Source organism: Notolepis coatsorum (assembly GCF_963971535.1).
Source record: "Notolepis coatsorum genome assembly, chromosome: 2".
NCBI classification, from domain to species: Eukaryota; Metazoa; Chordata; class Actinopteri; order Aulopiformes; family Paralepididae; genus Notolepis; species Notolepis coatsorum.
The window spans coordinates 161,499,412-161,525,051 of NC_140166.1; the positions used below are offsets into that span (position 1 = coordinate 161,499,412).

Genomic DNA, 25,640 nt, shown 5'->3' on the forward strand with positions numbered 1-25,640 from the left:
CCACCTCTGCGAGGTTGTCTTGCAATCCTATGTGGTGCAGAGTAAAATTACAGTAATGTACAGCAAACATGAGATATACTGCTTTACAGTAACCCATATTACTGTAGTGTACAATAACAGTGCTTCCCACTTGTAAAATAATGCAGTACAGTACCATACTGTAAATATGGCAAATATTTACTGTAACTGAGGGGTACAATTCCCTGACTGTATTACTAGATATGATACTTACTACCACTACCTTTGTACTTAATATTCGGCCACCCAGTACACGGCATAAATATATTATCATGAACACTCTCACGTAGATGAAACGGATCCAACACAAATGTACGAATTAGAAACAGGTCTTTATTTCTACACAGCGATGGTGTGTAGAATAAGCACTTAATCACTTAATTACATTTATGAATTGAAATAGTATGCACTTTTATGGCAAGGAGTATTCGTCGGTATATCAATAGAGAATGTCCAATCTCTGAAGGCGCAGGTGGTAAATATACGACCTGGAATAGTTAAGGAATAACAGCAATGATACTTTAATGATTATACTAGATACACTAGAGGGGGTTAATCCGGTCGCTTGTAAGCCGACAGGAGTAGGAGGGGGGGGGGGTAGAATCCGGCTGCCTCGTCCGGCCAAGGGTATCCCAGGTGAACCCACTGTAGTGCCGTTCAATGCGCCGGCGATCCTTGGACCACAGATGAAAGCAGGTGGACTCTTTGTGGGCCGGCTCTCTCCGGTCCACGGGGGAGAGACGTGAAGCGACCTCGTCTTGCAGAGCGTCTCCTCACCTTGCGTCCTCTCCAGGGGGGGGGGGGTTCCAACACACGGCAGTGTCGGGGGTCTTTATCCATGGAATAATCAAAGTATCCAAAGCATAATCCGTGCCTGGGAAGGCGGGCTGTCGTCGGTAGAATAATCCGGTATACAGGTCCACTCGCTCGTCGGCTCTGGGGCTCCTCGGGTGCAGCTTCACATAGGGTCAACCACCCTGGGTAAGCAGCCAGTTCTCTGCCTGAAACGATGGGGTACTGACTACGGTAGTATTCTCACCGCACGAAGCACTATATATTAACAGACTATTATTAGCTTAATAGACTACGTCCAACTCGACGATATAGTGCCAAATATGACTATTCAAATATTAATATACACGATGTCTCAATACCGATGGTAGGCGAACTTGGCCTTACTCCCACACGTGGCGTCGCGGGGAGGCTTTACGTCTGTGACTCTATTGGAGGGTAAGAAACTGGACTGAAAAGAAAGTCCTACTTTAGTAGCGCAGTATATATACGCACTATGAACAAATAGTCCCATTAGTGGTGCGGTAGCCAGATTCCTACGCGGAACTAGGACTTGTTCGTACATGTCGAGCGGTACGTTTGAACTGGGTCTGAGGGGTATGGCAGCCTGGCACCAAGGTCTCGACCAATAGTAGAATGGAGACTATTATGGGATGTTCAGTAGGCTAGAATGGATATTCAATGCATATTGTACAAGGAATATACAAGGGATATCAGGGAATATTAGAGAATATACAAATACAATTAAATATATATATATAAATAAATATATATATTCGGTTTAATCTGGCCCTTCACAACAGCCACCCCCTGAATAGGTCCCAGACCTAATCAGTTAAACAGAGACAGATTAATCGCGTTGTCTATTTACACATAAGGGTTTGCTGTAGGGGTCAGTCAACTTCACAAAGTCATAGGGTTGTAGGGTCATGGTCATCATCGATTGTGTCTGGGAGTCGAGGCAGTTCTATGAGCCTTGCCACGGGACGGGTGTAAGTGCGACCCTGGACGAGCACTTCAGCTGCTCGGACCTTGCCGTCGGCACCGGTGATCACTTTGCTTACGCGGCCGGCCGGCCACATAGCTTTGGGCAGTGATTGATCAATAATCATGACGACTGTTCCTTCTGTCAAATTGTCTCTCTCCTTTACCCACTTCTGGCGGGTCTGTAGAGACGGTAGGTAGTGCAGTAGGAAACTGTTCCAAAACTTGTCGGCTAATACTTGGCTGTACCTCCACATTCGTCGGCCGTTCTCTTCTTCAGGCCGGTACATTGTCTGGGGTAATGCAGGATCTAGCCGCCCCATCAGGAGTGTGTTGGGGGTAACTGGGTCGATATCCGCCACATCACTGGAGACATATCCGAGGGGCTTCGAGTTAAGTACTCCCTCAATCTCCGTGAGGACTGTCATTAGGACTTCTTCCGCCACAGTCTGGGCCCCAAGTACTGCGTACAGGGCTGTCTTTATGGAGCGCACTTCTCGTTCCCAAGTACCACCGAAGTGGGGTGCGTTTGGGGGGTTGAATTGGAAATCAACCTGTGCTGGAGCGAGGTGGGTCTTAAGTTCTGGGCCCATAGCTTGGAAGCTCTCTCTCAGCTCTCCTTCGCCGCCTTTGAAGTTTGTCCCATGATCGGACAATAGGGTAGACGGTCTTCCTTTCCGTGATGTGAATCTACGGAAGGCCATAAGGAATGAGTCTGTGCTCATGGTCGGGAGAAGCTCGATGTGTATCGCTCTGGTGGTCATGCATTTGAATACAATACCCCACCGCTTCTCGGTTCCTCTTCCTTTCTTTATGTGCAGCGGGCCAAAGCAGTCCATACCCGTTGAGTGGAATGGCTTGTCACCGATTCGGAGGCGACATGGAGGAAGGTCAGCCATCCTTGGTATGCTGGGCTGCGCGCGCCACTTGCGGCAGTCTAGACATGTTCGCTGGAAGCGTCGTACCGCCTCTCTTCCTTGTAGGATCCAGTAACGACGTCTGATTTCCGCGAAGACTCTTTCTGCTCCTGCGTGATGTACATCCTCATCGTATTTCTTTATAATCAGCTCTGTGACCTTGTGTCGGCTGTTCAATACGATCGGGTATTTAATGTCATCCGGTAGATTGGGGGCTCTGCGTAGGCGACCACCCACTCTGATGAGGGTATGAGCGTCGCTCTCGGGGGCCAGGTGAATTAATCTGCTGTCGGATGGGACGGGCTTTCCTCCCTGTAGACAGGCCAATTCATCGGGGAACGAGTCTCTCTGGGCTCGCTGCAGTAGAAGCAATTCTGCTTCCTCGTAGTTAGCTGCTGACATATCAGCGGGGGACTTGCACTCCGGGTGGTACCGCAGGAATGTTCTTTGTTGTGCACTCTCTATGGACGTGCAATCGTCTATGTTAGGGTCGGTGGAGGCTACGGTGCTCAATCCACAGAACACAGACTTCTTAATTTCCACCTCCTCTGGACTTGCTTCCCTCGGGATAGGCATGGGCCACTGTCCTTCCGGGAGTCTTAGGAATGCGGGGCCGTCACTGTAGACATTGCGACGGGTGAGGTCATCCAGGGGCATCCCCCGAGTGATGACGTCAGCTGGGTTCTGTTTTGTATCAACGTAGCGCCACTCTGTTTCTCCGGTTAACTCTTTGGTTAAGTCTTGAATCTCGGTGACTCTGACTCCCACGAAGACTTTGTACTTGCATGAGTCCGATTTGATCCAGGCGAGTACCGTCGTGGAATCTGACCACAGGATTGTTCTAGACACCGGTATGGTGAGCTCACGTTGGATGAGCGTGGCTAGGTGCGCTCCGGCTAGGGCTGCGCAGAGCTCTAGACGTGGGATAGATTGTTGCTTGCGTGGGGCTATTCTCGAGCGGGCGAGGACAAATGCTGTGTAGATCTCTCCCCCCTGGTCTTTGGCCCGCAAGTAGGCTACTGATCCGTATGCGACCTCTGAGGCGTCACTGAAGACGTGTAAGTCCATTTTACATGTCTCTGGCCTCACCGTGGGTGGGAAGTAGCTTCGGCGCATATTAACGCCTGGGAGTGAGTGGAGCTCCATCTCCCACTCTCTCCAGGTGGATGCAAGATGTGCGGGAATGGGGTCGTCCCAGCCCTGGTCCTTGTCCCACAATGCTCGTACAATAATTTTTGCCCTGGTGGTGTACGGTAGAATACATCCTAGCGGGTCATATTGTCGGGCGAGTGTTGTGTACACACTCCGTCTGGTGGTCGGCGCCGCCGCCGGCCTTCCCTGCTCCGTAGTCAGGGGCTTGTGTCTGTAGTGAAGCGAATCTGTTTTGAATCGCCACACCAATCCCAGGGTCATCTCCTGGGCTTCTCCCGGGATTGTAGCCATCCAGGTCTCGCTGCTGGCTGCCTTGTCCTCGGAGGAGAGGCTGCGCAGTACTTGCGGATCGCTGCTGGCCCACTGCCTGAGATCAAAGCCGCCTTTGATCAATGAGGCGCAGAGTTTAATCAGGAGAGCCTCGGCTTCTTCCTGGGTTGAAAGGCTTTGTAGACAGTTGTCTACGTAGAAGCTGTTCTTTACGCTGTGTCGGACCTCTTCGTCCGCTGCTGGGTCCTCTGCTACATGTTTCTGTAGTGCAAATGTCGCACAGCAGGGGCTGCACGTCGTTCCGAAGGGGAGGACTTCCCATTGGTAGATGGCTGGGTGCTCATCTCCTGGCTTCTCTCTCCATAGGAACCGTAACAGGGGCTTGTCCGCCTCTACTAATCTCACCTGCAGGAACATTCCTTTAATGTCCCCGCTGATGGCCACCTTTTCCTGGCGGAAGCGGAGTAGAACGCCGAGTAGGGAGGGGCCGAGTGTGGGACCGGGCAGTAACTCTTTATTTAGATTTTGGGATCCGATCTGGTAGCTGCAGTTAAATACTATGCGGTCTTTACCGTTGTGATGGACCTTGTGGTGGGGCACGTACCACGATTCAGTGGTCTGGTCAGCCTCTTTAATGTCCATCTTTGTGACGTGTCCCGCTGTGATGAGCTTCTCAATCTCAGCGCGGTATACACTCTCTTGGGCGGGGTTCTTGGCTAAGCGCCGCTCCGTGTTCAGCAGGTACCGTTCTGTGGCGTCTGTCTTGGCGTGGAAAGTAGGCATTCCTTCTCGCCGCAGGAGTGGCGTGGCGTATCTCAACACGCCGTTGACCGGGACTCTCTTGGTCCCTGTCTCGAGGAGGTGAATTGCGTAAATGTCATCTTTAGAGCGAATGTCTTTCTTTCCGTTCTTAAAGGGCATTTGTTCCAAGGTCCATAGCCGCTCTACGTGTTGCAGGAGTGCGGTTTCTCCCTCTGTGACTCGGGAGTGGAGACATCTAGTGGCTGTACTTCGGTTGAGAGATTTGGCGAGCGGGCCTTGGAGAGTCCATCCCAAACGGGTCTCGACTGCTGCAGGGCAGCCTCGGGGTCCGGTATGAACCCGGTCTATCGGGACAATGAGGTCTGCATGGTCGGAGCCTATCAACAGGGTCGGCATAGCATTGTCTATGAGCGGGATCGGTAACTTGCGCAGATGTGCATATTTCTCCATCAGCTTGGCGACGGGGTATGTGTACCGCGACAGTCCTATTTCTTGGCTGGTGAAAGCGTCTGCAATCTGGTACCGTCGCTCAGGCTGGCCGCTTGCTGCGATAGAGAATGAGACATTCTCGCCCTTTATCGTCTTCAAATCTCGTCTTATTGTCCGAATTGTCATTTGGGTTTCGCTTCCCCGCAGCCCTAGCTGGGCCGCAGCGGAGGCGAGCAGCAGGGTCTTCTCTGACCCGTCATCGAGGACGGCGTAAGTGTCCAGGACTTTATTCTGGTAGCTTAGTGTCACACGCACTACTTTTAGGAGTACTCGGGCTCCACTGCTGCTGGCGGGATCGATGTACATGACGCTCGCTTTGCGGCTGGATGGTGCAGGTGAAGGGCGCCGTCTGTTACTGTCGTGAAGTATGTCCAGATGGGCTCCATCGCACTTGGTGCACCTTTTCTTTAAGCGGCATTCGGCTGCCATGTGTGAGCGCGCACAGCGAAAACAGCGCTTGTTGGACTTTATCCATTGACCTGCTTCCTCCGCGTTCAGCTTGGGGAAGGAGTCACATTGCGCTAGCCAGTGTTCTTTCTCACAGTAGGGGCACACTATCTTCCACTTCTCCGTTCTGGAGGGGGTACTGTGGCTCCTGCTGCTCGGTACTGACTCCGATTGGTGCATCACAGTCACCGATCTTCTTCCATCATTTAGTCGTCTGGTTCCTTCTCTGGAGCCAGGGGTGCTCCGTCCGAATGTATCTAGCCGTAGGCTGCTGACTTCTCTCGCCAGGAAGTCTGCTAGATTGAGGAGGTTCGGTTCGGGGCCATTCGGGTCTCTGTGGTCCCTCTGCCGCCTAAAGCGCTCCTGACGAGCGGGCGGCAGCTTCTCCAGGATCCTTTCCACATTTGAGTTGGCGTAAAGTTCATGCCTCCCCTTCTCTCTTTGCGCTCCCAACATCCCTACCAGGGACTGCACTCTGATGGACAGGTCGTCCAGTGCTCGATTGTCTATTGCTGGGGGTAAGCGGTCGATGTGTCGGATCTCCTGGATCACGTAATCCCATATGCGCCCATACCTCTGGTCCAATGCTACCAGCGCTGCTGTGTATGGGGTGGTGGAAGTCGCGTAGGCGAGCGCTATATTATGTGCGCGGGGTACCTTTAAGTGCTTCAGTAGGATGGCGTATTTGTGGCGTTCATCCAATACATCCACCAACATGGTCTCCAGACACATGCGGAGTTCTGTATACTGGGCCCGGTTCTCTTGGGTGAAGTCGGGTACCATAGGCGTGCCAATGTATGACGCTGACTGTGGATACATCGGCGAGCGTTGGGGGAGAGGCCTCCTAGGCGAGTCTCCTCCCGCTCCTTGGTATGGGCTGGTACCGGCAGTGTACCATGGCCCGCTTGTCCAGGTGCTGTTCCTCGGTGCGGGTCGTGCGTCGTGCTCACCCGTGTATAGAGTCGGGGGTCTGTAGCGCAGCTCCGCGGGAGTATAGCCTGGGCTGTACCGGACCTCCTGGTCCGGTAGAGTACTGTGCTGTCTTCGGGCGTGGTTCTCCTCCTCTTCCTCTTCGTCTTCAGTTAGGTCATCCAGTGCTTGTAGTCTCTGGTTTAGCCTCTCCACAGGATATGCTGCTCCTTCCCGGTTGCTAGGTCTCGCTTGGACCGGTGGGGGGAGGTGGTCTGTGGGGGGTATAGACCTCGTCTGTTGGTCAAGTTCAGGGTTGTTTACTCGGCTAGGGGATGCCGCCCTGGAGGTGTGTCTAGACGAGTTCCTGGAGCCTCTGGCGGAGGGAGAGGGTGTTGTCCGTCTGATCAGCTGTTCTATTAGTTGCGACTGCTGTCTGTCGCGCGCTGCGTCCCGTTGAGCACCGGCTCGTTCTCGGGCCACATTCTCTTCCATCTGAATGCGTCTTATTTCTAGACGTATCTGCTCGTGTTCGCTTCGCTGCTGGATCTGCAGTCGGTCGCGTTCAGCAGCGGCGTTCAGGCTGATGAGGAAGGCCTGCTGTAGGGTCCTCTCTGCCTCGCTGGGAGAAGGCGGTTGTATAGGGGAGCCTTCCCTCGGGGTACTCCTTGCGGAGCCTTGGAGCTCTATCTCCACGGTGCTCTCCCCGTCTTCTTCCGTGCCGAGTTCTCTCTCGGTAGCGTTGTATTCCTCCCGGGACTCATCGGGGACTACTTCTTCAGTACTGGCGGGGTGTGAAGTCATGTCTGGTTCCCACTGGTCCCCACCGTGAACTTGGTCAGTTACATTAGAGCCCGTAGGGGCCTCTATGGTCGGGGTAGTCTGGGCGTTGGGGTTAGACATACTTTTACTTTCTAATTTTACCGCGTTTACTGTTAGTAGAAGACTAGGTTGTTGACTGACAGCGTAGGCCTCTAAGTACTGAGGGAGCCGTCGTTCGCGCTGCGGGCGTTGGTTAGGAGGATCGTTTCGTGGAGTGTTCATCATAGGCCATTTCAATATTAATAACACTATATTAATATTACACTAATTACCATCCGGCTCGAAGGACCAATTGTAACTGAGGGGTACAATTCCCTGACTGTATTACTAGATATGATACTTACTACCACTACCTTTGTACTTAATATTCGGCCACCCAGTACACGGCATAAATATATTATCATGAACACTCTCACGTAGATGAAACGGATCCAACACAAATGTACGAATTAGAAACAGGTCTTTATTTCTACACAGCGATGGTGTGTAGAATAAGCACTTAATCACTTAATTACATTTATGAATTGAAATAGTATGCACTTTTATGGCAAGGAGTATTCGTCGGTATATCAATAGAGAATGTCCAATCTCTGAAGGCGCAGGTGGTAAATATACGACCTGGAATAGTTAAGGAATAACAGCAATGATACTTTAATGATTATACTAGATACACTAGAGGGGGTTAATCCGGTCGCTTGTAAGCCGACAGGAGTAGGAGGGGGGGGGGGTAGAATCCGGCTGCCTCGTCCGGCCAAGGGTATCCCAGGTGAACCCACTGTAGTGCCGTTCAATGCGCCGGCGATCCTTGGACCACAGATGAAAGCAGGTGGACTCTTTGTGGGCCGGCTCTCTCCGGTCCACGGGGGAGAGACGTGAAGCGACCTCGTCTTGCAGAGCGTCTCCTCACCTTGCGTCCTCTCCAGGGGGGGGGGGTTCCAACACACGGCAGTGTCGGGGGTCTTTATCCATGGAATAATCAAAGTATCCAAAGCATAATCCGTGCCTGGGAAGGCGGGCTGTCGTCGGTAGAATAATCCGGTATACAGGTCCACTCGCTCGTCGGCTCTGGGGCTCCTCGGGTGCAGCTTCACATAGGGTCAACCACCCTGGGTAAGCAGCCAGTTCTCTGCCTGAAACGATGGGGTACTGACTACGGTAGTATTCTCACCGCACGAAGCACTATATATTAACAGACTATTATTAGCTTAATAGACTACGTCCAACTCGACGATATAGTGCCAAATATGACTATTCAAATATTAATATACACGATGTCTCAATACCGATGGTAGGCGAACTTGGCCTTACTCCCACACGTGGCGTCGCGGGGAGGCTTTACGTCTGTGACTCTATTGGAGGGTAAGAAACTGGACTGAAAAGAAAGTCCTACTTTAGTAGCGCAGTATATATACGCACTATGAACAAATAGTCCCATTAGTGGTGCGGTAGCCAGATTCCTACGCGGAACTAGGACTTGTTCGTACATGTCGAGCGGTACGTTTGAACTGGGTCTGAGGGGTATGGCAGCCTGGCACCAAGGTCTCGACCAATAGTAGAATGGAGACTATTATGGGATGTTCAGTAGGCTAGAATGGATATTCAATGCATATTGTACAAGGAATATACAAGGGATATCAGGGAATATTAGAGAATATACAAATACAATTAAATATATATAAATAAATATATATATTCGGTTTAATCTGGCCCTTCACAACATTTACTGTAACACTACTGTACACTACAATACAGTAAATCTGTGCTGCAGTAAAGCTGTCTAAATGTAAAATGTAAAAAGTGACAAGTTCTTGTCCCACTGCAAGCTTCATGTATGACACAATGGCAGTAGTGCAGTGCAGATTGTTTAGTGCTGAATTACTGTCCAGTATACACACCTGCTCTCCCGACAATCTTTGAATACAGTAATTTAATTTACAGTGGTTCTCAACATTTGGCTGCACCCTTTGACCAGCCTCAGCCATTGTGAGGCCATGATTGATAGATTTTGACAACTAGTTCAACATTTTTGTATGTAATGACTCAATCAATGAAATGAGGACTATTAGTTTTATAGGGAATGACTATTCAGCAGTCATAAGTATAGTTAATTTTGACTGACATGACATAAGCAAATGATAATGTTATAAAACAGCAGAGAATTGTATGAAAGCAATTGATGCATGTCCAAAAGCATTTGCAATTTGTTCGGAGGAATGAGAAACTGCTACTATGATGTGCACAAATGACAAATTGTTGTGGAGGTTGAACTAACAGTTATGAGAACTTTAATTCTGATCAGAGAAATGCACCAAAGCAATTGAGAAAAACTGTAACACGAGCGTCTGACCAGAAAGTGAGAAAGAGCTCTGGTCAGACTTACAATTAACACTTTAATCGGCAAAAACGCTGGACCACGTCTTTCCCCGCCATGCTTATTCTGCCAAAGACGCTGGACCACGTCTTTGATATCAATATGTCAAAAATCTGTGATCGAAATCATATTTCTCCCCCGGAGACCTGAGATCTACTGTTGATCCCCTCTCAACTCTCCAACGGTTCAAGAGCGCCATCTGGTGGCCGATCGGCAGATCGCCCAAACAGGAAGTGATGCGCCGGAAGTGGTGCTCTCCCATATTTCGTCCGGGCACTCGCTATCGTTAGCGGGACTCTATCTTGATACACTGGACATCGATCGGTTGCAAATAACTCGATAAACAACATTTGGACGTATATACTATTATACAACCTGGAAATGGATCGCATATTTCTACATCCCATAATAGGAAAATTTCTGTTCCACGCTCATCGCCCAACGCTATGAGGAAGCTACGGTAAGATTCAACGTTATTTTTTAACGTGTTCGATACTAACTGCTCTAATGATCATATCACCCACACTAGATGAATCATATAACGTTGGCCACGGAATTATAAACGACCCCCCCCCCCCCCATCCGGTCAACATCAGATCATAAGTAGTAACTTCTAGAAGCACGTCCATTTGAATTTTTTTATCTCGCGCAGATTACTATCAAACTGTATTTGATCATCAATATAATGCATTTGGGGCTATAAATCACGTTCTGGAGAAAGCTGCAGAAAACGATAAAAACATACTTATACTTTAGACCGTATTTTAGTATGAATATGTGAATGAAAAAGTATAACGTTGCTACACCCTGAACAATAGATATAGGACGTTGAATGGGCCATAGTAATGTCAATTTAGCAATACAATTTAAAAAGTTATAGCCCTGCAAAGAAGGGGAACTTCTCCATATTAAATAGGGCTGGCGAATGATGGTAAATTATGAATTTAAGCCTGGTGATCAAAGTGTTAAGTACCGGTTGGGAATGACGAATGAAAACAAAGATGAGAAAATGAAAACAAAGATGGGTTTAGGGGGTTTGTCGTGTCTCACACAAGACTGATATGAAGACGACAAGAAAAAAGAACGATGTGATTTACTTGGACATGTCATATCTAAGTCAAGCTGTCCTGGGCGCATCAACACTTCAGGCAACCAACTTGCGTTCAGCGTTTCTCTGATTGGCCACGACGCCCATGTGAAATGGGCTGCATTCTATTGCCATGCTCTGCGACAAACTTTAACCATAACCAACTCCGAAAGAATGCCTAAACTTAACCGGCGAAAGAAAGACGTTTATATAGAGAGGCGATAAATTTATTAAACGTAAAAAAAAAAAAAAATTGAAGTGATTCGAACTTGTCACCAACTGGACCGCAGGCTCCACAGCAAGCTGGCGAACGAGTTGAGCTAACCGTCGATGTTAAAACAGGGGGGATTGCGTGCGGCAACCTGCGCGCCGCTCTGCCGCCTGCCGCTGCGCTCTGCCGCTCCGCTCTGGCGCTGCCGCGGGGGCGTGCTAGGCGCAAGATGGTTGCCTTAAGTAATGAAGCGTCCTGGGCCTTGGCCGTTGTTTTAAGAACACCGTCAGACTGTCGCCTAGTGTCTTGACTAGTTAAACTTTGTACAGAGAAATATGTATTTATAACAGAGCTATGAAACATGTCCAGTACACATGATGTAACGTAATAAATTACCATTACATTCCACTCTCTTGATCATAATCTTGATCAACATGACTGGAAAATGTTATCACTACCGAAAAAAACAACAATCATGTAATCAATCAATGTAAAACAACCAAAACCTTACAAATGGCTAGTAAATACTGTTAAAAACGCTGTTTAAAACATGACCTAAAATGATAAAACAAGAACTTAAATCTGTAATACCAAATGCAAAATGTAGAATACTAAAACGTAATCACTGCATACCATGCCAAAGAAAAAACATCAAAGCAGACGGAAACAGAAAAAAGGAATACAACTTTGTTTCATCAGGCAGTCAAAGGGCACGGTACTGGTACGTGTCGTCACTAGTTCCTAACCAGGGGCACTAGAGGGAGAACAGATGATGATGACACAGACGGGACAATAAATGATAACCAGTATCCATACGCCGTCAAAATTCTTAATCAATGCGCTTTTCATGTTGTCAGAGATCTATTACAATGTTTTTTTAAATAGATTTTAATGACAGAAATCTATTAAAGATTTTTCGGGAGGTTCTAATATCAATTCTCTGCTCATTTTATGCCTATGTCTATTTTGTGTCTACATCACTGCAGTGGAGCACTTTGGGCTGCAATTCCTGTAAGAAAGGTGCTATACAAATAAAGTTATTATTATTATTATTAGCGATGACTTTTCATAATGTCATTTCATGTCCAAAATGGCATTTGGAGTTTGCAGCCAAAATATCACAGTGTGTCTGTCTCTCTGTGTGTGTCTCTGTATCTCTGCGTGTCTGTCTCTCTGTGTGTCTGTCTCTCTGTGTCTCTCTGCATGTCTGTCTCTCTGTGTCTCTCTGTATGTCTGTCTCTCTGTGTGTCTCTGTCTCTCTGCGTGTCTGTCTCTCTGTGTGTCTCTGTCTCTCTGCATGTCTGTCTCTCTGTGTCTCTCTGTATGTCTGTCTCTCTGTGTGTCTCTGTCTCTCTGCGTGTCTGTCTCTCTGCGTGTCTGTCTCTCTGTGTGTCTCTGTGTGTCTCTGTCTCTCTGCGTGTCTGTCTCTCTGTGTGTCTGTCTCTGCGTGTCTGTCTCTCTGCATGTCTCTGTCTCTGCGTGTCTGTCTCTGTGTGTCTCTGTCTCTGTGTGTCTGTCTCTCTGCGTGTCGGTCTCTGTATGTTTCTGTCTCTCTGTGTGTCTCTGTCTCTCTGCGTGTCTGTCTCTCTGCGTGTCTGTCTCTCTGTGTGTCTGTCTCTGCGTGTCTGTCTCTCTGCATGTCTCTGTCTCTGCGTGTCTGTCTCTCTGTGTGTCTCTGTCTCTGTGTGTCTGTCTCTCTGCGTGTCGGTCTCTGTATGTTTCTGTCTCTCTGTGTGTCTGTCTCTCTGTGTGTCTGTCTCTCTGCGTGTCTCTCTGCGTGTCTCTCTGCATGTCTCTGTCTCTCTGTATGTCTCTGTCTCTCTGCGTGTCTGTCTCTCTGTGTGTCTGTCTCTCTGCATGTCTCTGTCTCTCTGCGTGTCTCTCTGCATGTCTCTGTCTCTCTGTATGTCTCTGTGTCTGTCTCTCTGTATGTCTGTCTCTCTGCGTGTCTGTCTCTGCATCTCTGTCTCTCTGTGTCTCTGTCTCTCTGCATGTCTCTGTCTCTCTGCATGTTTGTCTCTCTGCGTGTCTCTCTGCATGTCTCTGCCTCTCTACGTGTCTCTCTCTGTATGTCTCTGCCTCTCTACGTGTCTGTCTCTCTGCGTGTCTCTCTGCATGTCTCTGCCTCTCTACGTGTCTCTCTCTGTATGTCTCTGCCTCTCTACGTGTCTGTCTCTCTGCGTGTCTCTCTGCATGTCTCTGTCTCTCTGTGTGTGGTCTCTCTGGCCAGGCGCTGGGCTTTGGCAGGTTCTCTCTGCTGGGCTGGAGTGATGGAGGGATCACAGCGCTGATCGCAGCGGCCAAGCACCCCGACCTGGTCAACAAGCTGGTGGTGTGGGGCTCCAACGCCTTCGTCTCCCAACAGGACATCAGCATCTATAACGGTACGCTGAGCTCTGTCTCCTGCAGCCCGAGGCCTCGTCCACACGGACTCCTATAGGGAGGTGTAGTCTGACGTCACTTTAGTTTCCCACGCGGTCCACCCCGTATAGGGATTTATCATTGGGAAAATTTATTATCGGCTATTGTAACAATTCTGCCTCATGAACATTGGAAAGCTTTCCATTTTTGCACAAAATGAGTTCCCTTCTATCACTAACATTATTGTTTAAGCATTTTTGGTTGAAATAAAGGTAGTTATAAGGTTTTTAATTTGTCAGAAAAAAATAACTACACTTACCAGTAGAACGCCTGTCGTTCAGTGCTTTCGCCGTCAGCAGCGCTACGAGAGAAGTGTAGTTCCTCAGTGAACGAAAACATAAACATTGTTATTTTGCTACCTTTACGATTAATTGTGTTTTTCCCCCATGTTGAGCTATATAATGTGGATGAATACACACAGAAAGGTACACCAGTGGCGTCGTGTGGGTAAAATAACAGAGGATGCCAATTTTTATTTTATTAATTTTTTTTTTATTTGATTCAAAAACACACACTTGCATATTAGCAGGTGCAGATGGGGAGAGCATCCGATTCCAGTATACATACTTTTACTTTTAGTAATATAAAATCACGGGAGACCTGATAGGTTATCATCAACAAAATGGGGTGAATATGAGCCGTACTGTGTTGTACCCATTCTGTAATAAATAAAGTTTTCAATCAATCAAACAATGCCGTTCGTTTGTTTACACTGACTCTGATAACGTTAGTTAGCAAGCAAGCTAGCCTATGCAGGCTTACCTGGCCAATGTGGGTCCTCCTGGACAGATAGATTTGAAATCAGAATATCCACAGTGGTGTGCTGGTCCCCAGTAGGTCCCGCCGGCCGAAAATAAACCTCTTGAAAATGAATCTTGGAATATCTCCCAACAAAACCTAGCCGAACGAGCTAGCCATACATTTAGCCACTTGTAGTTCTGAACATTAAAAGAGCATTGTCCTTCTTCCTTCCTAAATCATATTGTCCGCGAGGCGATGACGTTGTTGTCACATTTAGCTTTTTTTTAAAGATTTATTTTTTGGCGTTTTATGGCTTTATTGCTACTGGGCAGTCCAGTAGAGAGAGACAGAGGAGGAATGGGAGACAGAGTGGGGGGAAGACATTCGGCAAATAACGACGGGTTCGGGAGTCGAACCCGGGTCGGCCGTGTCGCGGCTATGTGGTTCGCCACTGGGGCACCGTCACATTTAGCTTTTAATGTGATTTGATTGGAAGAATAATACAGTGCTTGGCATCCCTCCCTAACCCTAGTACCAGGCTGCGACGGTGCTAGGCTTAGGAGCTAAGCCCAACCCATTTATTAAGCTAGAATCTTATTGGCTAATAAGGAGGTAATGGACGAATAAACAAACAAAAAAACGGCCTAGCATCAAAAAAGCCTCCAATGTCAATCAAAATAATGCTACCAGCAGACTGCTGGGCTCAGTCAGACTCAGTATGGGCTGCCTCAGTCAGTGACAGTGTTAGAGAGAGTGGGCGCAGTTTCGCTCGGTTATTTTCTCCAGGAGGGAGAAAATTATTATAACACAGAGATGAAAAATAATGATTTTTTTTTATTATTGTAAACTATAAAAAAATTTATAGAATTTTTAATTAAATTTTTTTTTACTGTTTGTATTTTTGGGGAAGCTTGGCTTCCCTTGGCCTCCATGAATATTCGCCACTGAGGTACACCATGCCAATGTTCATGCTTTATTTGTTTTAAACAAGACGATTTTGAAATGGGTCCATTGGAAATACATGGCGATTTCAAGAGGGGTGGACCGCACGGGAAACACCAATGACGTAACCACTACACCTTCCTATAGCTGAGCTCTGCTCCTCGTCCACACGGACACCTATAACGCTGAGCTCTGCTCCTCCAGTGTGTGTCTCTGTATCCATATGTATGTGTGTGTGTGTGTGTGTGTGTGTGTGTGTGTGTGTGTGTGTATCCATCCGTGTGTGTGTATCCATGCGTGTGTGCCCAGCCATCCGTGACGTGTCCCAGTGGAGTCCCAGGATGAGGAAGCCCATGGAAGAGCTGTATGGCGCGGAGACCTTCAGGAAGACATGGACCTCCTGGGTGGATGGCATCGCACAGTTCTCCCACAGGCCAGAAGGTAGGGTGGGTGCTACACTGCTACATGGTTCTTCCATTAGTGGGGTGATCTCTGACGGATGTATGAGCACAAACCATTAGAAAGCATTAACCCTTTCACTGCCACACTACAGAAGGTTAACCCTTTACTATCAGTGTGATGGTAAAGGGTTAACCTTCTGTAGTATGGCAGTGAAAGGGTTAACCTGCTGTCGTGTGGCAGTGAAAGGCTTAACCTTCTGTGTATCGTCGCAGTGAAAGGGTTAACTGTTTGGTAGTGCGGCAGTGAAAGGGTTAAGCCACTGGGAAAGGAGGAGCCTTTACATACCGGTATCCTGGATGTGATTGGCGGAGGTAAGGCTTTGAATATTGAAGGATTTGGGGTGCTTTTTCAATGTATGTGATGTATAGATTGGGGGGAGATGATCACCGCTAAAACGGTGATCGAAATGTGCATGGAAGACGGTGATAGAAGAAGCGGTTCAGAGGCAGTAGCCAGCAGAATGTTTAGCAGCCAGCCGAATGTTTGTTGACATTCCTTGTAAGAACATCTGAGATAAGAGCGAGTGTCTCCCAGAGCAGGAGGGAGAGAGGTTCATCTTAATGAAACGTGAAATGTGTATAAAGGTTATTAACGCAGTTATCATGACAACACGTCGCATGACAACCAGAAGGCGGGGCCGTCGTTGCGACGACGAACATCTATAAGTCGAACGGTGTTTCCGGGTGGAGGGCAGACTAGAATCTGACCAAGAGCGAGTAGGACTGAGATCACACAGAAGACACTCTCTCCTCTCATTGAGAGGGGGGGGGGGGGGGAGAATGCCACATCATCATTAGCTTTGGCTAACGCGAGGAGGGTTAGGCTAAAGACCAGGCCTGAACACTATTGGACTGAATAACAAAAGGACGATAGACGAACACACCGAAAGATCATTAGAATAGACTCTTCAAGGACAATACAATCTGTTAACATCTGAGCTGAGGTTTCTGTTTATCAAATAAAACCACGCTTTTCCTTGTAAGGTATTTCACGTTGTCGAAGTGTCGGATTCTTACGGAGGTGGAGAATTATTATGGTTTATGGATTGCACTAACGGGGGAGATAAGGATCTTATCAGCCAGTGTCGGAGAGACGTCAGGACCATTAAAATGACACAACGCAGAGGAATTGGATGGAGAGCCAAGCAGACGAAGACGTGATACTGGCCAGTTTGATCAGGATCTAACAATATTAAATGATTTATGTGAGACCAGTTCAATGTATGCTGGGAATGCTTAGCATGTATGATACTGTGGGGGTCCTTGTCATATTATGTAGAATAGAATAGAAATACTTTATTCATCCCGAGGGGAATTTGGCACTACAAATCGCTCGCAGTAAACATTTAGGTAGACAAAAACAAAAAGTCACGAATAAAAATAAGCCTAAGAATAAAATATGGTCCAGGATATACATTTCCTATGATGTCGCATTCTAATATTAAATATACTAATATAAAATGTCCTATGTTACATTCTAATATAAAATATACAGTAAAAAAATATCCAGAATATACAGTAAGTGTAAAATGGTACTATGTCGGCATTGTCTGTCTAAAAGTAAAAGTAAAAACTGAGCGTCATCTGGTCATTTTTAAACTATCAGCTAAATGAATTCAACCAAAACTGTAAAATGCAATTCATACACACATTAGGAGATGTTTTCAACAAACAGGGTTTTTGTAGATATGAAGACATACATACAAATGTTTATCTCACCAGTTCCACATATTATTTTTACGCACAGTTATTGGTATGTTTGAAGGCTCATGGAGTCCCATTAAGGATACCAATTGAACACCACAGATACCACAAATTCTTCTATGAAAGAGAAACATCGAGAGGTTTTGTATCAGATTTTTATCATCAATTACTAACGTCCTCGTATGGAATCCTCTCCCTAGACTCAGTCTGGAGGAGGGATATACCAGGCCTGGAAATAAATTTTGATTGGCAAGAAGCCTGGGCAAACGTTCGACTTGCGTCACGTAACCCGGACCATCAACAAATTAATCTCAACTATATTCATAGGACATACCTGACTCCTATAAGATTGAACAGAATGGGACTTAAACAAGCTCCTTATGTACAAATGGGGATGAGGGTACATTTATGCACATGTACTGGGATTGCCCACCAATTAAGATATTCTGGAAAGAAGTGTCCCAGCAATTATCAAATTTCTTAATTCTGAATATACCTGTACACCCCTCTGTATTGCTGTTGAATGATGTTTTTGAGTTTGCAGTCCCTATACAGCTAAAGAGATTAGTTTTATCTGGTATCACAGCGGCTAAAAAGCTGATAGCATCAAGATGGTTTCAACCGGAAAAAATGTGTCGGAAGGTTTGGGTTCTTGCATATCTCGACGTGATTTATCTAGAAATATCTACAGCAAGAACTCTAGGTGTCAGTGAAACCAAAATTGCAATGTGGTTAGAAGTGGTGGAGAGAATAAAAGCTAGCATATGAATAGTAGTGCCTGGTTAGGAGTGAATGATAATGGATGGATTATCCAAGTGGGGGTCCGGGGGGGGGGAGCGTATTAGGTGTATATCTCGTATGCTAATTTTTTTTAAATGGTGATTTCATTGGATGTGTACTGTTAATTAATGCTTGTATATCTAATTGTATGTTATGTTTAAAAAATTATAAAAAAATAAAACACAAAAAAAAAATGCAATTCATAAATGGTTCAAATTCATTAAATTCATCTCAATTCGATTTCAAACGGCAGTCTTTTTTTATTATGTATAGGTTACTAATAATTATTTAATAAATATTAATTAACCCCAATCCCAGTTTTTACAGTGGGAGGCGTAACTGAATCTAGCGTCCGGTCGTTAGAAATGTGGCTCTTAAAATTAGGCTAGTTGGCAAAAAAAGATACTCATCCTGTAAAACATGACTTTACCTCCACCTCAGATGCAGCATAAATTGTGGAATAAAGTCAGTCAGAGAGTCAGATATTTTATTTGCCATGTATGGACGAATCCACATTGGAATACAGGTACAGTGTGTCTACAACCAATCCAATACAGGAGCAGAGTAGAAACAATACAGAAAACATTTTAAAAACATTTTAAAAACACACAGTATAAAAAAGTTACTTAAAGAAGACTAATGGTGTGCTGCTATGTGTGTGTAACTTAAAGAAGACTAATGGTGTGCTGCTATGTGTGTGTAACTTAAAGAAGACTAATGGTGTGCTGCTATGTGTGTAACTTAAAGAAGACTAATGGTGTGCTGCTATGTGTGTAACTTAAAGAAGACTAATGGTGTGCTGCTATGTGTGTAACTTAAAGAAGACTAATGGTGTGCTGCTATGTGTGTGTAACTTAAAGAAGACTAATGGTGTGCTGCTATGTGTGTAACTTAAAGAAGACTAATGGTGTGCTGCTATGTGTGTAACTTAAAGAAGACTAATGGTGTGCTGCTATGTGTGTAACTTAAAGAAGACTAATGGTGTGCTGCTATGTGTGTGTAACTTAAAGAAGACTAATGGTGTGCTGCTATGTGTGTGTAACTTAAAGAAGACTAATGGTGTGCTGCTATTCGTGTGTAACTTAAAGAAGACTAATGGTGTGCTGCTATGTGTGTGTAACTTAAAGAAGACTAATGGTGTGCTGCTATGTGTGTGTAACTTAAAGAAGACTAATGGTGTGCTGCTATGTGTGTAACTTAAAGAAGACTAATGGTGTGCTGTAGGGGTGTAACGATGCATCGATTAATCGAAATGCATCGATTCTAATGTGACGATTCAACTGCATCGATTTGAAAATGTTAGAATCGATTATAATCTAAATGAATAAAAATGAAAAAAAATTATAAAAACGTGATTTCTTTTGTTTTGTTTATTGACCTATAGTCCATTCATGCTGAGTGAATCAGTTCCCCCAGCCACATTTGTGTATTAAAATTATTTTGGGGAATTAACTGATAGAAAATGTATAGAAAATTAATCGAATCGAATTGTGGTCAAATGAAGAGATTTCATGATGCATTGAATCGTTGCCTGAATAATTGTAATCGAAATTAATCGTTGTGAGGTCGCATCGTTACACCCCTAGTGTGCTGCTACTGTATGTGTGTGTAACTTAAAGAAGACTAATGGTGTGGTGCTACGTGTGTAACTTAAAGACTAATGGTGTGGTGCTACGTGTGTAACTTAAAGAAGACTAATGGTGTGCTACGTGTGTAACTTAAAGAAGACTAATGGTGTGGTGCTATGTGTGTAACTTAAAGACTAATGGTGTGGTGCTACGTGTGTGTAACTTAAAGAAGACTAATGGTGTGCTACGTGTGTAACTTAAAGAAGACTAATGGTGTGCTGCTATGTGTGTAACTTAAAGAAGACTAACGGTGTGCTGCTATGTGTGTGTAACTTAAAGACTAATGGTGTGCTGCTATGTGTGTGTAAGTTAAAGAAGACTAACGGTGTGCTGCTACGTGTGTAGCAGGGTTCGCACAAGGTCCTTGAAGTGCTTAAAGTGCTTGATTTTTTACCAAAAAACAAGGTGGTTAAAAAGTCCTTGAAATTCAAATCAACCATTCGCATTGAAAGTTTTGTTCATCCATGATAAAATTGTTCTGAATCAAGAAATGTTATTGTTTTTATTTAAAGTGTAACCAATTGTTGGAAATTGGTTTTAAGCCATAAATATTGGATCATAAATATTTTTTTCTATAAAAAACTGCATTTAAAAGTGAATTGTATCATTTTAAATGCCCTTTTAAAATGAAAAACAGTGCTTAGAAAAGTACTTGAAAGTCCTTGAATTTCATTTACAAATGTCTGTGGGAACCCTGGTGTAGGGAGCATCTGCATGGAGCTGCTGCCGCAGATCAGCTGTCCTACCCTCATTATCCACGGAGAGAAGGATCCCATGGTGCCCAGCTTCCACCCCCAGTACCTCCTCAAACACATCACAGGCTCACGGTGAGCACGCACGCACGCACACACACACACACACACACACACACACACACACACACACACACACACACACACACACACACACACACACACACTTGAATACTTTATTTGGTTCCACAAATTATATTACATAAGCAGGGAATCAAACATATCGGGGCCAAGCAGCACTGAACACTTAAGGGTACACATAGCACCTCCTTCTCCACGCGGCTAAGCTGCCAATAATAGCTGAGACGGAGCAATATTTGGCAATTTGTTTGGATTTTCTTTTAGACATTGCAGCAATTCTCAGACCGGTCATGGTGCATTTATATACATGGCCAAGACTTCCGAATATAAGTACACTATATCTACATTTGTACCCAAGGCTGGTTATCACATCGAGCATTGGCTGGTATTTGATATACTTGTCCTGGAAAGTCTGGTCCATGTACAGGTCAAAGGCACAGCCTACTTCTATGATTAGCACCTTCTCTTGGCTGGTGTCAACAAAAATCAGGTGTATTTGGGATGTTAGTGAAGACAGAGAGCCGCGACCCCCACTATTATGGGAGGTAAAAAAAAAAAATGTAAAAAAAAAATTTAATTTTAAATTTAAATTTTTTTTTATAAATGGAAATGTATGGTTGAAACATGCACACGTTCAAACGCACACACACTAATAAGCATTGGAGGCTTTTAACCAGGGCCGGACTGGGGAAATCATTCAGGCCAGGAAATATAGTGCAAAATATAGCCCCAGTCAGGCCACCTTTTAAGCCCTGATCATAACACCACATATTCATTTTATAATTCTAACCCTTTAAATGCCAGTGTGTGTGATGGCATATATTTGCAATATATCAAATGCAAAGTAGATTTTTCTGGGGGGGATTATTACAGACTAGCATGTGTCAATGATTAGCAACAACAGTTTTTTGTAAGGGTCCCGCCTCCACCAATCACATGCGGCTCCTTTTGTTTGTGTGTGTGAGAGCAAGAGAGAGACCCAATCCATTATTATTATTATAGAGAGAGAGAGAGAGAGAGAGAGAGAGAGAGAGAGAGAGAGAGAGAGAGAGAGAGAGAGAGAGAGAGAGAGAGAGAGAGAGAGAGAGAGAGAGAGAGAGAGAGAGAGAGAGATAGTTCTCCAACTTGTGTGAGTTGCAGTGATCTCCTGGTTGTTCCACACCTAGGTTATCTAACTACTGCGCTGCTGCAACTAGAAACACTGTCCTGGCCTGCTTCTAAGTTCAGTGGCCTGACTTGCCAAGTCTTGAAATCATCTGGCGACCCCCCTGCGGCGGCTCGCGACCCTCCTGTGGGTCGCAACCCCGACTTTGGGAACCCGACTACCCAACCACACCAACTGTCTTTCTATCCTCTCTCTCTCTCTCTCTCTCTCTCTCACATACACACTAAACTTAGCCCTCCTTATTTCTCTCACTCACACATCAAACATTAAACTGCATAATTTAAATGGCCGCAAGCTCAAGACATTTACACATGAAAATATCTGCGTTTCACACTGTTAATGTTTGTATCTAGATTACACCTGATGCCGGAGGGAAAACACAACCTGCACCTGAGGTTCGCTGATGAGTTCAACAAGCTGGTGGAGCACTTTCTGGATGACTCACTGGTCCAAAGACTGTAGGAAAACAGATCACACATTTCAAGAGGCAGGCGACGAAGGATCAGGGTGACAACAACACTCATCATCACAAATCATATGTGGAATAGTCTCTACTGTAAACCCCTTCTTTATTTCCTCATGTGTATTAAATTAGTATTTTGATGTAATAAGCATGCCTAAGCTTCAGTGTCTGTTTTTTACTGGAGTTAACCCTAGACGACAGCAACTTTCAATGGGCCTGGTCTACAAGATACACCACTAAGGTACCCATGTACATGTCGAGGTACTTCCCAAAGGTCAGTGAATACCACGACCACAACACCAGAGGGAGTTCCACAAATCATGTTCAACACAGATTCGGCTCAAACAAGGGACTAAACATGTTTTGCAATTATGCCACATCAATGTGGAACGCCCTACCCACAGCCGTAAAAAATGTGAATCACTACCCTCCTTCAAAACCGCTCTCAAAGAGGCTGCAATTCTAAACTGGCCCCTGTAAACATCCAAACCCCCCCTCCAATGTACAGTTTCTTCCCCCTCAAATGTATATACTCTCTTTTAGAAACTGTGTCTTTTAAACAGTACTGTATATTTGTATATCTTGTATGTCATAAATGTCTGGATGTAACAGTACTGTTTATCTGTATGTTGTGTATGTCATAAATGTTACGATGAATTGAAAATGGGGGACCCTGATGTAAACAAGACGAAAGTCTTTCTCTGGTCTGCATCCCCTTAACAATTGTGTGTATAGGGAGGTGTAGTGGTTACGTCATTTTAGTTTTTTCCTGTTCCACCCTCTGTTCCACTTAATGTATTTCCCCATTGCCCATTTCTAAAACTGTTCATTTAAAACAAATAAAGCATGGACATTGGCATGGTGTACCTTTCTGTGCATATTCATCCACAATCTATAGCTCAACATGAAAATATTCGCAATTAATCGTAAAGGTAGCAAAATAACAACGTTTATGTTTTCGTTCGCTGGGAAACTACACTGCTATTTGGCGCTGCTGACTGACGTCACCACAGCATAGACGCCTGGCTTTAGTCGCAGACCTAGGATCAGATTTCCCTTACATTCCATAAGCTTAACAATTCGTACAATGGGAAAATAACTGACCCTGAATCTGTGGCTATATCTCTCTGGTGATCATAACCATTTATCAGATGAAGCCAACTACCATTTCTAAAAGCAACAACCACGTTATCATTATTTGTATTCACTGCATATTAAACCACTGTAAATACTAATGTAAATCATTGTTTTGTTGTACATATTGTGTATAGTTTATAACGTTATTGTTTTTACGGCGGGCTCTACATGCCCCGATTTAAAATGGTTATCTCCTCTTTGTATACTTTTGTCCTCACAAAGTATTCTGCCAGGGAACTTATGGACACGACAGTAGTAGTTATAAGGTTTTTGAGCTTGTAACATTCACGCTAGTTAGCTATCGTGGTATCAGCCGGCCGTGACGTGTAGCTAGCTAGCCGGCATGATGCGTGCAGTCAGTGCACAGGTCTAAGAAGAGGACCTGCTCATTTTACTCGGTCCCGAAACGCCTCTACATGCCCCGATTTAAAATGGTTAACGACCGTAGACATTGCTAACGTCTAGTACATTTAGCGAGGTAATGTTAACGTTAGCTAGCTTGGTATCAGCTGGCCATGACGTGGATTAGGCGACAGTACTGAACAGGCTGCCTAGTGAACAACTGGTAAATGTAGTTCTTTTTTTACGACATTAAAAACCTTATAACTACCTTTATTTCAACCAAAAATGCTTGAACAATAATGTTAGTGGTAGAAGGGAACTCAAAAATGGAAAGCGTGCCAATGTCCATGCGGCAGAATTGTTACAATAGCCGATAATCCATTTTCCCAATGATAAATCCCTATACGGGTGGAACAACCAGTGACGTCAGACTACACCTCCCTATTGTGCTGCTCATGGCAATAGGGTATATCTGCAGAGCCACAGAGCCCAGGCTGGACGGGTTTGAGGTGGGGCTTCGTGGCGTGGACAAGTATAATGGCATGGACAAGTATTTGCACTACTGCGCATGCGGATGAGGGGGGGGGGGGGGCTCTCTCGCTCGCTCCCTCTCTAATTTCTTACATACACAACTTAACTTTCGTCTCGTTTACATCAGGGTCCCCCATTTTCAATTCATCATAACATGACATACAGATAGACAGTAATGTTATACATCTAGACATTTATGACATACCAGATCTACAAATATACTAGACATTTATGACATACCAGATCTACAAATATACAGCACTGTTTGTGATACAAAAATATAGTAATAATAGAGTATATACATTTGAGGGGGAATAAACTGTACATATACAGCACTGTTTGAACCTGGCACACAACATACTTCACATGTCATTTTTCTTTTTACATTAACCTGGCACACAACATACTTCACATGTCATTTTTCTTACACTCTAAAGGAAATATGTCTCACATACAGTAGACCCCCCAGTACTTTGTGGAGACGAAGATGATGAGTACCAGTCTTCTCCTCAGACATATAAAATCAGTTTTTCAATACAAGTACGACTCAAGACACAGAACATTAGTATGCAAAATAAAAAATGAACACAGATTTGAGTGTGAATGAACTTTATTTTAACAAGATTGCAGAATGGGTACAATACAGTACGGCTCAATACACACAATTGTTAAGGGGATGCAGACCTGAGAATTTACAAACAGTTTGGTTTATTACAAGCATTATTAACGTGGCTATGATTCAAGCGGTTTGTAAAAAAAAAACATCTTTAAAGATTTTTTTTTATAAGTATGCAGTATCATAACTACATCTTTGATGTTTATAGCAAACCAACCCGTTTGTAAATCCGTCAATATTTCAGCGAGTTATGAGTATTTTCGTCTGTGCAGCTCACTCACTCTCACTCAAGGCTGACCCCCCCAAGATGGCGGCGGTTCAGTGACGCTAGTGACTCCGCCTTAGCTATCTAGTGTTCTATATATATCTATGCACCTAATGTCCAAAATAGCGAAATACTTACACACATGCGCACTCCAACAACAGGCAGGCCGCCTATTGTTTAATAACAGCGCAGCAGTGCTGCTTTTGCTTCCGCGTTTTCCCTGATTGGCTGCGCCATGCCCCGCGGCAGGTGCGGCAACCGCAGAGCGGAGCGGCGGAGCGGCAGAGCGAGCGGAGCGGCAGAGCGAGCGGAATCGCCATGATTTTCATTTGGCGCTTCAGCTCACCTGGCAGAGCAGCGGTCCTGCGGTCCGTTGTTGA

General features: G+C 45.3%; 1 protein-coding gene across 1 annotated transcript in view; it reads left to right on the plus strand.

The window, feature by feature from the left end:
• The window catches only part of bphl (biphenyl hydrolase like), a 34,584-nt gene extending 11,992 nt beyond the window's left edge, over positions 1-22,592 (plus strand). Inside the window, exons 4-7 of the mRNA XM_084337900.1 lie at positions 13,462-13,615; positions 15,645-15,776; positions 20,612-20,735; positions 22,260-22,592. Of these exons, the coding sequence (XP_084194026.1) occupies positions 13,462-13,615; positions 15,645-15,776; positions 20,612-20,735; positions 22,260-22,368 (519 nt within the window). The 3' untranslated portion in view covers positions 22,369-22,592. The remainder of the gene's footprint in view (positions 1-13,461; positions 13,616-15,644; positions 15,777-20,611; positions 20,736-22,259) is intronic.
• The last annotated feature ends 3,048 nt before the right edge of the window (positions 22,593-25,640 follow it).